At 52.7% G+C, this 16,506-nt stretch overlaps 2 protein-coding genes across 3 annotated transcripts; one reads left to right on the top strand and one right to left on the bottom strand.

Moving 5' to 3' along the window:
- Nucleotides 1-605: 605 nt before the first annotated feature.
- On the top strand, nucleotides 606-10,206 carry WBP2NL (WBP2 N-terminal like). 2 transcript variants are annotated; one of them, XR_011048274.1, is made up of 9 exons: nucleotides 606-688; nucleotides 3,321-3,429; nucleotides 3,970-4,105; nucleotides 5,634-5,726; nucleotides 6,549-6,767; nucleotides 7,165-7,284; nucleotides 7,651-7,727; nucleotides 8,635-8,753; nucleotides 9,843-10,206. XR_011048274.1 is itself a non-coding variant. In XM_068402177.1 (8 exons), exons 1-8 carry the CDS (start codon nucleotides 630-632, stop codon nucleotides 8,680-8,682), a joined length of 861 nt encoding a protein of 286 aa, XP_068258278.1. In that variant the 5' UTR covers nucleotides 606-629; the 3' UTR covers nucleotides 8,683-10,206. The 2 variants fall into 2 exon arrangements, 1 of the variants encoding a protein (XP_068258278.1); XM_068402177.1 differs by having other exon boundaries at nucleotides 8,635-10,206.
- Nucleotides 10,207-10,894: 688 nt separating this feature from the next.
- NAGA (alpha-N-acetylgalactosaminidase) lies at nucleotides 10,895-16,392 on the bottom strand. The gene is made up of 8 exons (XM_068400907.1): nucleotides 16,197-16,392; nucleotides 15,385-15,559; nucleotides 15,063-15,240; nucleotides 14,703-14,797; nucleotides 13,875-14,036; nucleotides 13,218-13,415; nucleotides 12,859-13,002; nucleotides 10,895-12,604 (listed from the first exon to the last, which is right to left on the bottom strand). The coding sequence occupies exons 1-8, from the start codon at nucleotides 16,364-16,366 to the stop codon at nucleotides 12,422-12,424; spliced, it is 1,305 nt and encodes a 434-aa protein (XP_068257008.1). The 5' UTR covers nucleotides 16,367-16,392; the 3' UTR covers nucleotides 10,895-12,421.
- Nucleotides 16,393-16,506: the final 114 nt, after the last annotated feature.

Raw genomic sequence — 16,506 nt, 5'->3', positions numbered from 1 at the left:
TAGGCTGAGACGGTAACGAACATCACAGCAGGAGCGGTTATGCCGTGAGCGCAGAGAGCAGGAAGCGCAGCGCTACGTGTAGGCAATAGTAGTTGTGGTTAGTTGTGAGGACAGGTCGGTTACGGTTCACTACTGTTTGTACGCAGGCGTCCCGGGGAACGGCTGCCTCGGACGCGCCGCGAGCACCTTTCCCACCCCAGTAGAGGAGTTACACGGACAGGTGACGGCAAAGATCGCGCTTCAGCCCGACACCGGACCGGGGGGTTGAGGGAAAGCGCCTTCCCGGCCGCCTCGGGCCCAGCTGGGAGCCAACCGCAGGCCTGCGGAGCTGCCGCCAGGCCGGGAGAGAAGGAGCCGGGCCGCGGCCCTCCGCGGCAGGCCTTGGGCAGAGCGGACAGCGGGGCTGCCCGTCGCGGGGAAGACGCGGTGCGCGGGGCGGGGCGGGGCGGGCCGGGCTGTACCGCCAGCTGTAGCGTCTGCTCCGCCGGCCGCCATTAAACCCGCCTCGCCTGACAACCGCCGCCGCTTCACTTCCGCCTCGCGCCCGCCGGGCCGCGTCACCGGGGGGCGCGGCGCCATCGAGGGGGCTGACGTCACCGGGTCAGGGGCGGGGCCAGCGGGGGGGCAAGATGGCGCTGAACAGGAACCACTCGGAGGAGGGCGGTGTCGTCATCCCCAATGGCGAAAGGTACCGGCGGGCGGCGGTGGGGCCTTGGGGCCTGTGGGGCGGCGGGTTCCGCCTCACCCCCCGCCCTCGCAGCTGGGCCGGGCCGGGCTGGGGGGCGGCGGGGCCCGGCGGTGGGAAGCAGCTCGGCCCCGCCGGGGCGGCCCCCCCGTCCCCTCCCAGCCCCGGCCCGGAGAGCTGTGTTGTTAACGTCCTCCCTGGCAGCGTGGGAGCGGGCTGGGGCGGGCGGTGAGGAGTAGGCCTGGGGCAGGGGGTGGGAGGCAGGGGGTGGGGGGCAGGCCTGGGGCAGGGGGTGGGAGGCAGGGGGTGGGGGGCAGGCCTGGGGCAGGGGGTGGGGGACAGGGGGTGGGTGGCCGGCCTGGGGCAGGGGGTGGGGGGCTGGCCTGGGGCCGGCCTGGCTGGAGCCAACAGAGCTGCCCCGTCTTCACTGCTGGATCTCGGTGGTCCTTAGTGCCGTTCCAGCAGGCGTCCTGGGTGAAGGGTGAGAGGCCGTCTCCTGTAGAAGACAAAGAATTGGCTTTTTTTAATGTCATGCAATTCGTTAGTGATGTCAGAGAGGTAGAGACCGCATAAGGCGGGAGTCTTAATCACTTGAATTCAAAGTAAGGAAAACTTGTCATCAGAGACGAGGCCTGAGCAGAGCAGGTCCCCTCCTCAGCACAGGAGGAGCGCCTCTCTTCGTGAAATCACAGCCAGCTGCTTGACGCCTGCCCTTGCCCTGAGTTGGGATTGACAGACCGGCTCGACGGGCCTTGGCTTCGCTTTGATTGTGTTCGGGTGCTCCCAGCATCCTGGCCTTGGCTAGAGAAATCCTAGAAACCAGAGGCCCAGTAAAGGATCATCCAGTTGGTTTGGGGCTGGTAAACAACAGGAGAAATACACTCCAGAAATACGGTCCAAATAATGTTGAGTTCGTAACTGACTGCTAATACTTCAGTCAGGGAAGTCCTTTGACATGTCAGGAGATCTCTCTATCCTTGACTTGAGAGCCATTCTTCGAGGTGCTGCTTAGTCACAGGTGGGTGCAGTGCGACTCCACGGGTTGCACAGCCCTCCTGTGACTGCCCTGGACTAGCACGCAGTTACAAACCAGTTCAGCAGCCTAATTACGCCCAGCGGTGGTGGCTGCGTGTTATTTGTTTGTGTGAGTAGCTGGTAAGGAGTAAACATCACAGTGATTATGTAGGAGTTCCTCCCAGTGAGGCAAACTGATGTGAAATGCTGCTACAGGACATGATTGAGGAAGTGTTCTGGTAAGATGCAAGCTGTCGAGGAGCTGGTTTTAATTTAGCTTAGAAGAAATGTTTCCCCTTTGCATCTTGGAAATGGAAAGAGCTCTGCTGCCTCCTCAGTGTGTCCCTCCCAGCCAGTCTGAGAATCTGCATTTAGCTCAACTGTGAAGTAATGTCCCAGTAGAATTTCTTGGTTCAGGGTTTTGGTTTTTTTTCCTCATTAAAGCTCAACTTTTTAATGTCTTCCTCCTTGGATAGCTGCATTTTTCAGATACATCTATACTGTTATGTTTTTCTCTTCCCTAAAGAGCACACGACCTGAAACTACAGGGCTTTTGGTTGTTTTCCCATATGGTGGCCCTGCTGATTACTCCCCCCAATAATTTTGCAATTTCCTGACTTGATCTGACTTCTACAGTGTGCTGATCAGAATACATCAGGATTACTTTAGATCCGGCCTCTCCAGGCTTGTGTTGGGTTAGGGTTTTATTTTTTCATTTTCCATGCTCTGAAGCATAAAACGCCTCGGATTCTTCTGCCACTGTAACACGCTGCAAGCCTGTCGCCCCCAAGGCTCTTTTGTATATTCTTCAAATATTCTTACTAGGTGATATGTTTGGGATCTGCCCTGTAGGTTCAGTGACATGCTTTCCCAGCTTGACTCTTTCATTTTTCCTGAAAATATATTTAATTTTTCAGGCACCTCCCTGACCCTGCAGTGTTCACAGTTCTCATCTGGCTTTGTGTCTTGAGCAAACTTTGCTAACGTTCCCGTAGATATCCGACAAGAACAACCTTATTGCTGTCGTTACTGGCTCCTCATTTTGGTCCTTAGCATGGTGCTGTTTATTACAAATATTTACTTAAATCATATGAAGCAGGGTCAGCAGCGAGGGTATTAGTGAAGCAACTCCCTCAGTTTGCAGAGTGGGTGCGGTGTTACAGCAGTGCTGTTTTCCCGTGCGGTGGCCAGTCCTGGATCTGAGTGTGCACTTGGAGAGAGAGGCTTGCTCTGAGATGATAAGTTGGCTTCAAGGGGGTGGTTTCAGACACCTCAGCCCTTTTGGTGCCCTGACCTTTGGGCTGAGGCTCTTCTCATGCGGAGAGAGGAATTCAGCCTGATGGTTTTGGAGACAGAAAGAGAAACTGTCATATTTAAAGCTTCCCTTTGTGGAGGAGGAGGAGCAGGGGTTGTCACAGGTGAGAGGATGAATTCTTCTGCTCTGCATAAGTCATCCCTCTCCATTCAAAGGAAAAATGGCAAGGCCCACATCAGAACTGAGTCTTTTGGTTTAATATTCAGAGTTTCTGGTGTGCTATACTCCCTCCCTGTGCGATGGGGGTGTGTGTGTCAGAGCTGTTGCTGAGTTTGTCTCTGCAATTTGTCTGATTTCCTCCTGTAGCGTTCTCAAACAGTGTAAATATGTGGAGCTCTCCTTCAGTGACGTGACAGGCAAGCCTGAAGCCTTCAAAGGCACCAAGAAAGGGATGCTGTATCTCACCCCTTACAGGGTAAGTCTGATGCCAGCAGGGCTACTTCTTTCTCAAAGGATCTTGTAGACTTTAGACCAGAAACCTAGTTGGTGATAGAAGAAGTGGGTTTTGTTATGGGAGGGACCACTGAGAGTACTAGGTAGGAGAAGGGAAGGTGGAAAGAGAATAGTTCATGCTTGTGTCACAATCCCAGTTTCCTACAAAGGCACGTGCAGTCCTGGAGATCATTGTCTAGAGAATATATTTCATATAATGTGTCAGTCAATGTTACTTTCTTTGGAAACTGTCATAGCTTATCCTTAAAAAGCAGAACAATAAAACTCCGTAAATGTGCATGTGTGTTTTAAGTGGTATATTATTTTTCAACACGCATGCTTCAGGTGAGTGAGCCATGTGCCATCAAATCTGTTTGGGATCCTGCAGTATTAAAGCTGTGAAATAATACAGTGCATACCGATACTAGGAGTTAAGTTACCCTCTTTTCCGATGCTGCTACAACTAGAACTCCACAACCACCTTAATTCAAGTAATTCAGAGGCGTTCCCTCCTGTCTTGCAGATGATCTTTGTGTCGAAGGGCAAGGATCCTATGCTGTCCTTCATGATGCCGTTTTATTTGGTGAAAGGGTGCTCAATCGAGCAGCCTGTTTTCTCTGCCAATTACATCAAAGGACAGATTCAGGCTGAGGCAGGAGGTACGTGCCCATGTGTTGTAGACTGAACTCTTCCCAAGTGTCACGAGTCCTTTTATCTTCTGCTGAACATCAGATAGACGGCTTATGTGCGCAGGGAAGATGGACAGAGTAGCTACAGCAGTATAGCTAGTGCGTCCACGCTAAGGTAACCCATGTCTTCTGAACTTTAAGGCCCTGCTTCAGTGTTCATAGCTAATAACTGACTTTCACAGGATGGCTTTCGTTTAATCCTGTAACTTCTGTCTTGCCATGTGTGTCATGTTTACTTGGTTTCTGCATGTGTTTGTTTCCCTGTCTTTGACCTGGAAGGGTGGGTAAGTGACCACGTCACGTTGTTGGTATTGATAGACAGAATTAGCAACTGCTTTTGTGTTCTGGAGGTCATCAGTCACTTACCAGATTGGGTATGTTTGCGTGCATCTGGGATGCTGCTGTAGATCATTGGCTTAGCTTTGTTCCCAGTTTGATGATGAAACTGTGGTAAGACTTAGTCATAGTCATGACCAGACACAGGGAATTGCAGAAGATAAACAGGGATTAAAAACAAGGCTTCTGGTTGAAATTTCTTCCCTTTTCAGCCCTAGAACTAGTTTATGTGCATTTTGGTGGCATCTGGAGAGCTTATGCTTTTACTTCCTGTTCCTAACAATGTCTTAAAGTGGCTGGGTCCTCTGGATTGTTGATCAGCCCACTTTCTCAGGCTGAAATCATGCTAAGACCGTGACTTTAAAGAGGTGAATCTCCAAGGGGATGACTTTATCCATGGTGGATTGTTGTGTTATATTTCTGTCCTGTATTTCTACTTTGTCCCCAAGAGACTCTCTCTACTTCTAACTTCATTGTTAGCTGGACAAAGAAGGTAAACCTTATATTATGAAATATTTTCTTTAAAAGACATGTTTTTTCCTTTAAAAAAAAAAATCCCCAAAACAAAAAACAACCCCCCCCGCAAAAACCCCAAGCACAACACCAAAAACCTTGTACAAAACAAAGCATTCTTATCCTGCAATGTCATCACCTGCTTGCTTTTTTTCTGAAAAAGTGCTATTATATCTAAGCATTTATAATCTGTCCAAGTTTCTGTGGGTCAAAGAGATTAAAATTTGTTTTAAATCCTCGCTTGAGTTGCAGATCCTGATCTGTAGTCCACTGAGGTCAGCAATAAAACTTTATTCGAGGGCTTTCAGTTAAAATCCTCAGTGCATTGTGTTCTTTCTTTACACTGTGTTCATTATTAGGTTCTACTAAACCTTTCAGGAAAGGACAAAACATCCTAGCATCTAGAGTAAGCTGCTTCTACGTAACTGTAGTGGGGATCGTCTTTTAAAGGGTAAAGAAATAAATCCCGAATCTTCTTGAGATACTGTTTTGGGGGACATCTGATAGCAGTGCCATGATTCTTTCCTCCTGGTGATACGATGCAAAATAGTTTTGAAATAAGAAAAAAATAATGGGAGTATTAATTGTTGGCTTGGCTGCTACTGAGGAGATTAGTAGTCTGTTTCAGTTCTAATTCTCTCTCTCCTAGGTGGCTGGGAAGGGCAAGGGACGTTTAAACTGACTTTCAACAGTGGAGGAGCCATTGAGTTTGGACAGTTGATGTTCAAAGCTGCCTCTAACGGTAAGGGATCTTCAGAGCCTGCAGTTCCCCCATGACTGGCTGAGCCAGTTAGAGAATAGTGCTCTTTTTGAACTTCATGTGCTGGGGGAAGAGGGGTACACTATGCACTCTTCCACAGCAATGTTGTGGGTTTTTTTTCCAGGGGAACTTTTGTTTTTCCTTCCAGTCCTTTTTCCTTATTTCATTGTAATGCTTTGTGCAATCAGAATATTCTGGAGTCTGTGCTTCTGAGGTGGACCACCTTTTTCTACAGAACCTTACTCCTCCTGGAATAAAGTTGAAATGTGTGATGGTGAAAAATTCATCCACTTACCTACCCTCAGCTCAGTCCTATAATAGTGGAGTAAGATGGGGGAAGTTAACATGTCCACATTTGGAGGGGGGGGAAATAATTTTAAAATAATAACTTCTATTTAAAACTTTCAAATGAGGGAAAAAATGTACATTTTTTTTCCAATACGAAAGTTTTCTTTTTAAAGAAATGTGCACTTTAAAATGTACATTTTTTCTGATAAGAAAATTTAAAAAGAAGTAAAAACCACCCTCCCTACTGTACTTGCTTTAGAATGGTCTTTTCTTCCAGCAGCAGGAGCTCTGTGATTGAACTGGTACCTGATAGTATTTTTGCAGCTGGTTTCCTTTAGCACCCTGTGAGCTTGCAGCGAGGAGGCTGATGCTTTTCAAGCGCAGTACTTTGCCAGGACTGTGTAGTGAATTTAGATGCTGGGAGATGGTGCTGCATGAACAGGACTATTTTCCTTTTATTCTATACGTTTAATTGTAACAAAAGGATGTCTGGCTTACTAAACATGTGCTCCTTAGCTTCCAGTGGCGTTCCTCTCCAGAACCCTGGCTACGGCTATACACCTGTGCCCGGAGGGTATGCACCTGCCCCACCTGCTCCAGGGGGGTATTCACCTGTGCCGGGGGGCTGTGCTGCTCCTCCACCACCAAACGGACCGTATCCTTACACACCACCTCCGATGAATGCCTATGGCCCTGCTCCACAGCCCATGGGATATCCATATGCCCAGACTCCAGGTTTGGAAGTTGTGTAATGATGACTGGCAGGGTGTTCTTGGTGTTAGTTGTAAGGAAATCACAATGGTAGGGTGAGGGTTGCTGTAGTTTTGTCTCCATCAAGGATCCTTGTCCTTGCGAAAGTCTGTCGTTTGCTGTTGATCGCACCCACGTGTCTCTATAGTTGCAGCTGGATGGGAGGTGGAAACATGGTTTGTAGATTGTGCTGCTGCGCAGCAGAGAATTGTTGCCTGCTGGCATGACGGGCATTAGCAAAATGTCAAATCCCTGCCAAGCCTGCAGAGCTTCCCTCACTCCTGCTCTTATCTAGGGCTAATGTGCTGCTGGGCCTGTGAGCTCTCTTCTCTTCTGTCCATTGCCATGGTCCAAAGCATCAATCTGGTGTCATCTTTTTCAGGTATTTACCCACCACTTCCAAACATGAACCCCATGTATGTGCCACCTCCTCCTCCCTACTCCGGGCCATCTCTTACAGGACCCTCAGCTCCCCCAGCCTGGGCGGGCCCGGGGATGCCAGGTAAATGGGACTCGGGGGCTGCCAGGGTCCAGGTGCAAAAGGGGGTTTGGGCTGTGGGTGGCGTTGTGGGCACAGCGTGGGGTGGGGAAGCTGTTGTTGCAGGAGCTCAAAGTCGTCTCAATCTATTATTTGAGATAACAGAGTGTGGGGGGAGCTGCTCAGCACTGCACTGCACAGCTTGTGGTCAGCTCTAGCCAGCTTGAAGCTTTCCTGAACCACTCTGAGTTCAAACCCAACTTGTTGCAGTTGCTGTTGGCTCTTCGGACCTTTGTTACCTCCTCAAAGGAGCTATGGCTAGGGAGAAGGCTCTGGGGCTACTGCCGCTGCCTAAGGCATGTAAGTTGGCTTCTTTTCTTTCCTTTCTAGGAGGCAGTAAGGCCATGGAAGCCGCTTCCAGTGCGTATTACAACCCTGCCAACCCACACAACGTGTACATGCCCATGGTGAGTACTACGCCTGGGGTCTGTGTGTGCCTGCTCCCTCCTCTGTCACTAGTAGAGACACCCGTTTGCTTTCCTGGCAGTGTAGCCTGCCTTCATATTGAACATGCACAGAAAGTGTGCATTTTTGTGGGAGGGAGGTGTGGATGTTGGTCCCATGAAGAAGGGTTGTTAAATCCTCAATCAGGAAAGGAGGGGGGCCTTAAGATTCATCTAGTAACAGCTGTTTGGTACTTGTCTTACTCTTAAAGGCCTAACAGATTTGCACGGGCACAGAGAACACACAGAGCGCTCTGCTTCTGTTGGGCCTGAAAGTAGGGAGAGTTAAAGAAGAGCAGGTCGCTTAAGGATGAGAGCATGTGGGTTTCTCTTTCATTTTTTTTCTGGGCTGCATGGAGACAGGGAGGCCTCTTACTGTTCAGTCAGCAGCAGCCAGTAGGTAGGCTGTAGCCTACATCTGGTACGTGACAGCCAGTCTGCCTGTGCCCTTCACCACTTCGCGTTGGCTCCACGGTGGGCTGGAGACCAATGGAGCAGCAAAGCTGGCCCTCAGCCCAGGGGCTTGCTGTCTGCTGGGGCAGAGCTATGAACATCAACAGAGGCAAAGCCCTGCAAGTGAAGGGATGACGGCAATTAAAACAGATTATTTGGTCTATTTGCAGTAGACCATTAGTTACCTGGTTTTGAGGGGAACTTCACTGGAAATGTTATGGGAGGCAGCACATATCCTGGGGTGTAACTGATACTAGAGAAGAGTGGTGTGATGAAATAACAGCTTAAAGCAGAGCACCTGGCTCTGTCTGTAGCTCACTGAAGAGCAGTCATTTCTTGTAAGCCAAGCCTGGGAATGCCTGGGAAGAGCTCATCATAAAATGAGCAGGGTTGTTGACTCTACTGTATCTCCTTCCAGGATCAGCCACCTCCCTATGCACCTCCTGAGGATAAGAAGAACAACTAACAGAAGGAGATTGCAACCAGCCTCCCACGCTCTGTCTCCCTGAAGACAACTTGGCTGTTACTACCCCTCGGGTTAGCGTATCTCTAGGGCTCTTTGTATATATACAATATATGTAGTGCTGGGCAGCTGAGCGCCTGCCCTCCTTAAACATTAAGTCAGTGGCAGTACAAGGTGGAACAACAGCCCTTTCCTGCTTGTTTGCTTTATCTCTTGGGGTTGAAGCACTAACCTTTTGCTCTGCCATTGGATTGAGGAGAGAGATGGACTTCTTCTTAACCACCACATGACTAATCTAGGAGTAAAGTATGAAGGCTCTGGGATCTTGCAGTAAAACTGTTGGAATGCCAAACTTTTGACTTCCCCTGAAGCACCACCCAAGGGGAATGGTATAGAGAGGCATGAGGTTCCTTGCATAGACCTTTGGGTGTCCCAGAAAGGTGTTAAATTTCCTTAAATTCTGGGACAGCTTAGTGTGAGATGGGACTCTGGAAATCACGTATCGTGCTGGAAGTGTGTGTTTTGTGTCCTGGACTAACAGTCATGGTGTGACAGACTTGGGAAGTGCATCCTAAGACATGTTGAAGCATTTGGCTGTGCAAGAGGGAAGGGGGTGGGCCCCAGTCAGGCTGCCTTTGTAGACATTGGATAGAAGAGCAAACAAAGGTGTGCTGCAAGGCAGTGAGCCGATGCTGGCAGACATGCAAATCAGTCTTCCTTTCCCTCTCCTAGAAGCAGGTCTCATATCTGTGCACTGATCCTGTGTCAAGCAGCCATTCTTCAAGCGTAATGGAGTCAAGTGCTGCACAGGAGGCTGCTTGCCTTGGGGCAAAATATGTTGGGTTAGGAAGATGACCTGGCACTATCCTTGTCAGGGGACAGGTCCCAGGGCCCTGGCTCCCTCTGCTGAGCAAGCTTGCACTGTGTGCTCACTCCACAGAGGAAAACCGGCCTTCCTCTCTTCCTTGGGCTGCTGCAGCCAGCATGTGTGTGCCCACATTGGAGCAGTGTGGGCAGGTGGGCGCTGTAACACCGGAGTTGGGTTGCTTCGGGGTGCAGTGCAGCTCTCTTAGCTGGGAACGGCTGTGTGGTGTGGATGTTACTAACGCTCAGCTCTCTTGCAGAGACTGGCTGCTCAGCCACAATCTTTCCTTCTTTCTTAGGACATAGTGCCATTAAACCTGCTCTGAAGAAAGTCTCTCTAATCTGGTGGAGACCCTTGTGATCCTTTGCACCTGGGGTGATTGTACTGCTTCCTACAGCCTTCCTACCTTCACAGTGAAGGGGAAGGAGTGTTTTCCCTCTTCCCTGTGTGCCAGGGCTCTCCTGTAAGTCAGGCTTGCACAACTTGAAAGTGTAAATTCCTAAAGCAGCCCTACATGGGGGGAAGCAAATTTCCTTATCTATAAAAACCTTTTAAGTCTGAAATAGAGATATTCTAATAACTCTGTATTTAAGAAAAAAATCTACCATGAATGTTTGTAACTTTTTGAATTGCACTTTAATACAGGAGTGTTGATACCTTTAGCTGCCTGTTCACTGTTTCGTGTGTGTTGTGTTGACCTTGATTCCTGCCTGCTGCACAGAAGGCTGGAACAAACAACAACCACTCGTGGTGTTAAGCTCTTGGGTCGGCTGTGGGCCGGTCCTCCTCTCTCCCTGGTGCATGGCTAAGCTGGATTGGGAATCAAGTTAACTGCGGGGGGAGAGAAGAAGGTGAGGCTCATCCTTTTGCTGCTTGGGGAGGGTGGAAGGCTTGTTTGTGCCTTTGCTCTTTCCCAGGTATCCAGAACTGGCAAGTGTTCATGTCCTGGGGGCAGGCACAACACTGCATTTAGCAGGGGCCATGTCACCACCCTGCTACTCACTACGGCTGTATTCATAGCACTTCTCCTATGTACATTTACTGCCAGAGGGGAGGCCTGTCTTTAGGAGGAATTCCTTGCTAGCCAATGTTTTTCTAGTGAAGGAAAAATAAATACATGGTAAAGGAAAATGGCACTTAACTGTGGACTGTAAAACCTGTTTCCCCTCGTGCCAAGCAAAGCCACTGCCCTGCTGAACATGATGTAACTACTGGAAAGCCATTTCCTACTCTGCATCAGTCCAGTCTCTGACAGGAAACCAGTTCTATTTCTTAGCGTAGTTGTTCCTGTTTTGAGGTAATAACCCTGTAACCCTACATTAACTAAGTAGCTATACTTAGCAACACTGAACAAACATGAAACAGAGAGCCTGTCACCTGCTTCCCATTTATTTCAATTAATTTGTCTCAGTCACTCCCCAAGAACAAAGACAGCTCCCATATACAGACATGAAGTGCACTCATCCTTTCTTGTTAACACTGCAAGCATCATGTTGAGTATCTTGCTGCTGCACTCAGAGACAGTTTCTGGAAGTGGCCAGAATCAGCCATTTGGTCCTGCAGGAACTAGAGTGGGCAGATGACCAGGAACCCTCCAGCATCTGAATAGAAAGGGGAACCTTTTTTTTGGCCTCCTCAGAAATGTGGTATTTCCCCAGTCTGAGGCTTCATCTTGTGTCAGTCTCCTTGGGGTGCGGATCTTAAGACACAATCTTCATGAATGCTGCACCCTGCTCTTGGGCAGTTGGGGTAGGCTGTGTCTCACCTAGAACTTCTCCATAGGATGTGCACTGTACGCAGCTGAAGGCTTTAGAGTCTGTCCTACCACTCACTTCCAGTTTATTAGTGCAGGCTCCTCCTCAGGATGGAGCTGACAATGTAGCTGCTCTTGGGAGGAGGAGGAGGAGCCTTTCCCTGAGAAACCCTGAGCGTTCAGCCTGCTGGAAGAGAGCTCGAGCCCCCTTTTAGCAAGAATTCCCTGCTAGAGCAAGAACAGGATGTGACTTGAAGCTTGGAGGCACCTGTGCCCACCTCTCAACTCAAAAGACAACCTCAGCTGGGCATCAACATCTCCCCGACACCACTCGTACAAACACTATGGCTCTGCAGTTTTTGCTGCTGTACAACAGCAAGGCTGCTGGGGGTTGGGCACGGACAATGGAGGCTTTTGCTCTGCTGTAAACGGATACCAGCAGGGCTTTAACAGAATGCTAGCATGCATGCTAGGCTGTACTAGGGCTGGCCTCCAGGATTCTGGCAGCAGTATCAGGTCAGCAAGCACCGTCTCTCTGCACAGGACCAACGTGCCTCCAGGAGCTCTTGGTCCTGCGGAGGGTATGTGAGAATGGCGCAGCCCTATTGACAGCCCCTAATTCTAAGCCAAGCCGATTATAGCAAAGGGAAGAAGGTGACCAAGTCTGATCCTTGAGGCTAACAGCATCACATGGCGGGGGGGGGGTGGTGTATCACTGCCCTAGAAGATACCAAAGCATCCAAAGCCTTTCTACAGATATAGTTCAAACAGCCCCTGCAGCGGTCAGTGGCACCCAGCTCGAAGCAGCGAAGTGCTTAGGTGTCAGAGGTGACAAACCCCAACAGTGGCTGGACTCCACTTGTATGGCATCTTCCATGGGAGGATCTCAAAGGGCTTTGCAATCAGCAAGGAATTACACTCTGCACACCCTTAGGAGATGGGTAACAAGAATTCCTGCTTTACGCAGACTGAGTAGACATCATCAAGCTGGTACCAGAGGAATGGCCACTCCCCAGCACTGCTGGGCATGCCACCGAGAGGCACTCGTGCACTGAAGAGCCACGCGTCCCAGGGTCTCGCAGCTCACCCTGGCACTGACCCACACCCCCATCCACTGAGCCTTGTTACAGGAGGACTGGGCGGAAGCCGTCACCGGGGGCTTGCTGTCTGACAATGTGCCAGGGCTGCGCCGGGAGCGCCGCGCGGCAGAGATACCACATCACCACCCCTGAGGGGTTAATAACAACAGAGAAGCTGTCTTCTGCCTTCAAGCCGCTGATGATCTCCCCGCTGTACACATCTTGCACCTGGAAGAGAGAGATGGTGGCTACCAGGATTTCCACAGACCTTTCATCATCAGGTCCAGCCCTAGTCACCAACATGGCATGGCAGGACAGGGCACAGTAGTGGGCAACAGGAGGGTGCCCCAACAGGCGGCTGCCCTTTCATCCTGGAGGCAGGGAGTGAGAGTCCTTCCCCCCCGCAAAATGCAGAGGGTGTCAACAGGGGAAGCTGGAAAGAGGGGGATCCAGGTGCTGCGCAGCGTGCCAGTGGGGCTCACCTCATACACGGTGTTCTCGGGGAAGTGGAGCTTGGCCAGGCTGGTGGTGTATGCAAAGGGCATATCCGTCCTCCGGCTGAAGAAGACGAGGGCACTGGCAGCCTGGGAGAGAGGGCGCAGGAACACCTCGATGTGGGATTTCTCCTAGGGGTGGGGATGGGTGGGTGAGGCAGAGCTGCCGGGACCAGTGCTGGTCCGTAACTTCTGACCTTGCCCTGCAGGGCTGCTATGCCAGCAGGTCCCCAGCTCCCACAGCTCTCCTGCTCATGTGTCTCTGCATCACTTCCCTCTCACTCCTTATTCTGACGCCCCGCACTGCTCCTGTCTGCTCTCCCAAACAGATTCACCTTCTCCCTAACCTTGACAATCCTGCGCCCTTGGATTCCCAGGGGGTCCTGGTTGATCTGGATCATCAGGCGGTTCTGCAGGATCTCCTTGGCGCTCGGGGAGATGGTGCGAAGATCGGTGGACATGAGGAGTGGAGCTGCCATCACTGTCCACAAGGCCATTTGGGAGCGTGACTGCTCATAGCTAAGGCCAAAGTTTCCAATGATGAGCTGGAGGGGAGAGGGTGAAAAGATGGGAGAGGCAGAAAAGGGTTAAAAGCTTGTCTGCTTCCCACACTTGGTGATGCTGCAGCCTGCTGGGAGGGAGCTCACACAGGCTTTTGCTTCCCCTTGAGCAGCCTACCACTGCTGGGAGATCCCAACCCTGCCAGGAGCTGAGCCCTCAGCACACATCCAAATGCACCCACTAACACCCTTCGCTTCACCACTATCCCCCTCAGGCTGTGCAGGGAAGGACAGGGACACCTGGACAACTCAATAGGTATACTCGAGCAGTGAAGTGTTCATTGCAACCACAGGCTTTTCCCACAGCTTAGCCAAGGACAACATGAGCTTTGCAGGAAAAGGGCTCCTGCTCCTAGCACTCTTCCTTTGCCCTGTCCCTAGAAGGGGATCCCTGGCCAATCCCCAGCCCCAGCCAGGGTCAGGGCACCCACCACCCAGCCGCACCATGTCCGGGTCATTCCAGTGGCCAGGGCCAGCTGCCGGCTGCAGCACATCCTGGTTTGCAGAGAACCAGTCCAGGATGGAAAGTACGCTGTCCCAGGAGTCCTGGATGTCATCGTAGTTACGCCACAGGTTGCAGACCTCTGCCAGGATGGTGTAGTTCACCTGGAAAGGAGCACAGGGTCAGGAAAGAGGGAGAAAGGACCCAGTCTGCAAGGTGGGGGAAAAGGGGCAGCCACACTTGTTGAGAGCTGCAGCATCCAGAAAGTGTGTGAAAGCCAACGGGATCTGGAGAAGGGCAACATCATGTAATGAAGGAGGACAGAGCCATATCCCAATATGACTGGGTACATCTCAGTATAATAAGACGTCTGGTAAAACAGACGCAGAGGCCATGGGGAGATATGATCAGCTGCAAGAGTGAGAGCAGCTCGGGATTGACTCAGAAGGTGAAAGACGAAATAAATAAATGCAATCAATTCTCAAGAAACACTACTAGGAGGAACATCCTATTTCAAGCACTTAAACCAGACAGGACCTGTCTCAGAAGAACAGATGGTTAGGATCAACCCAACACCAGATGAGTGGGGAGGAGAGGGCATGCCCCAGGGCCTTCTTCCCCCAAATTCCCATCACCTAGCCATGTTGGGAACACGAAGTGTCCCCAGATGCCTGGCAGGGAGGCCACATCCCCTCCAGGGACCTGCAGCCCCACCCTACCAGGGGCGGAGAGATAAGCAGGGTGTAGCACCCAGCTCCTGGAGCTCCAACAAGAGCTCCCCCAGGGCACAGGGGACTCGGGAAACAGCCACCAGACAGGACAACCCTCACCTTGGGGGGGAGCCCCCCCTGATATGCTGGCCAGCTGCAGGAGTAGACGATGGGGCGGCTTGTGGCGTTCAAGGCCCTCGCCATTTCTGGGTAGCCTTAGGGAGAGGAGAAGACAATTGGTGAAGGAGACAGCTGGCAGCAGGCTGTGTCCACAGCCCACCCGGTCAGGAGGACCCCAGGCCAGCCTGGCCTCCTGCCTTACACTGGCTCTAGGGCACCCAGACTCCCTCCTCTTTGCCCAAGAGATGCAATGGGAGATGCGAGGGAAGATCTGAAGCTTGCCAAGCGTTTCTGCGGATGGCCAGCCACCCTGACTGAAGCACCAAGGCGAGAAATACCAGCCAGACAGGGAGCCTTTACCCTCCGCCTGCTCCTCTCCCGACGAGTAGCACCCATCCAGCTTCAGCATGTCCACACCCCACTCCGCAAAGGTCTGGGCATCCTGCTCCACGCGGTCCAGCGTGGTGCCTGGGTAGCCCCCGCAGGTGAGGGTGCCCAGGTCACCATAAATGCCCAGCTTCAGGCCCCGGGCGTGGACCTGTGAGGAGAGGAGAACTGCAAGGAGGGCATGAGGAGGGTCTGAGGTGCCTGCCAGGGACCAGGCTCCTCCATCCCCTCCCAGCTCTCCCGCCACGGTGGTGTGAGGACACAGAGATCCCCACCGTCCCCAGCAGGCACTCACGTAGTCAGCAAGGGCCTTAATCCCCCTGGGAAACCTCTCCGGGTCAGGAACCAGCCGTCCGGCTGCGTCCCGCTGCTTGGCAGACCAGCAGTCGTCAATGTTGATGTACTTGTAGCCCAGATCCCTCCAGCCGTCCTCTGCCAGGCGGTCTGCCATCTCAAAGAAGAGCATCTCACTGCGGGTCAGGGGAATGGGGGCATGGCAGGCTGAGCCCCTGTGACCTCCGTGCCCCACCGGCTGAGGTAGTCAGTGGGACTTCGGGGCTAACTGGGGGCTCTGGAGGGTCGGTCACCACGGGGCTGGCCTGGGACACATGGGAGGGTCTCCAGGGCTCCCATTTAAACCCCATCCATGTCCTGTTCATTGATCTCACCCAGGGGAAGTGTTTCCCCAATACCCTGCAAAGCCTGGCCACATCCTTCAGCGCCGGGGGCTCCCCAGCACCGGGGCGCCTGAGCCCCCCACCTCCCACGCACCATGCTCCCCACATCCCGCTGCTGCAGGGCTCACCCCGGGGGCACACACAGTGCCAGAGCTATCCCGGGATTAGCGTCCGACCCGTTCATTTCCCCTCCCCTGCCCTGGCATCGCCCCGTCCACCCACTCACCCGCCCGGGGCAGCCCCCAGACACCAGCCCGGCCCTTCTGAGCTGGTTCCCTCGGGCAGGGGGCACCCAGGACAGGTTCTCCTTGCAGAGAGGGGTGGGATGCCGAGCCCCGGGGTGGGGGGGGATGCCGACCCCGTCCTTGGCAGGGAGCCCCAGGGCGGGGGGGGGGGGTTTGCTCCCCTCGCCGCTCCCCGCCCCGCTGACCTGATGCAGTTGCGGGGATCCCCCCGGCAGTCCACGTTGCAGCGGAACCTCTCCCAGGCCACCCAGCCCATGGGAGGGGTGAGCGCCAGCCCGTTCTCCAGAGCCATGGAGGGCAGCGCCAGGGCCAGGGCCATGGCCAAGGCCAACCCGCTCAGCACCGCGGCCTCCATGACCGCCGCCGGGACACAAAGCACCTCCCCCCGGCCCGGCCCCGCTCACATGATGCCGCCCGCATCACCTGACCGCCCGCCCCGCTCCTCCCTCCCTCCCGCCCGGCCGGCGCGGCCCGGCCCGGCCCGGCCCGGCTTGG

Source organism: Nyctibius grandis, chromosome 5 (assembly GCF_013368605.1).
Source record: "Nyctibius grandis isolate bNycGra1 chromosome 5, bNycGra1.pri, whole genome shotgun sequence".
In the NCBI taxonomy this organism is placed as follows: Eukaryota; Metazoa; Chordata; class Aves; order Nyctibiiformes; family Nyctibiidae; genus Nyctibius; species Nyctibius grandis.
The sequence above is the reverse complement of the archived record's forward strand: the minus strand, read 5'-3'. Positions and strand labels throughout refer to the sequence as shown.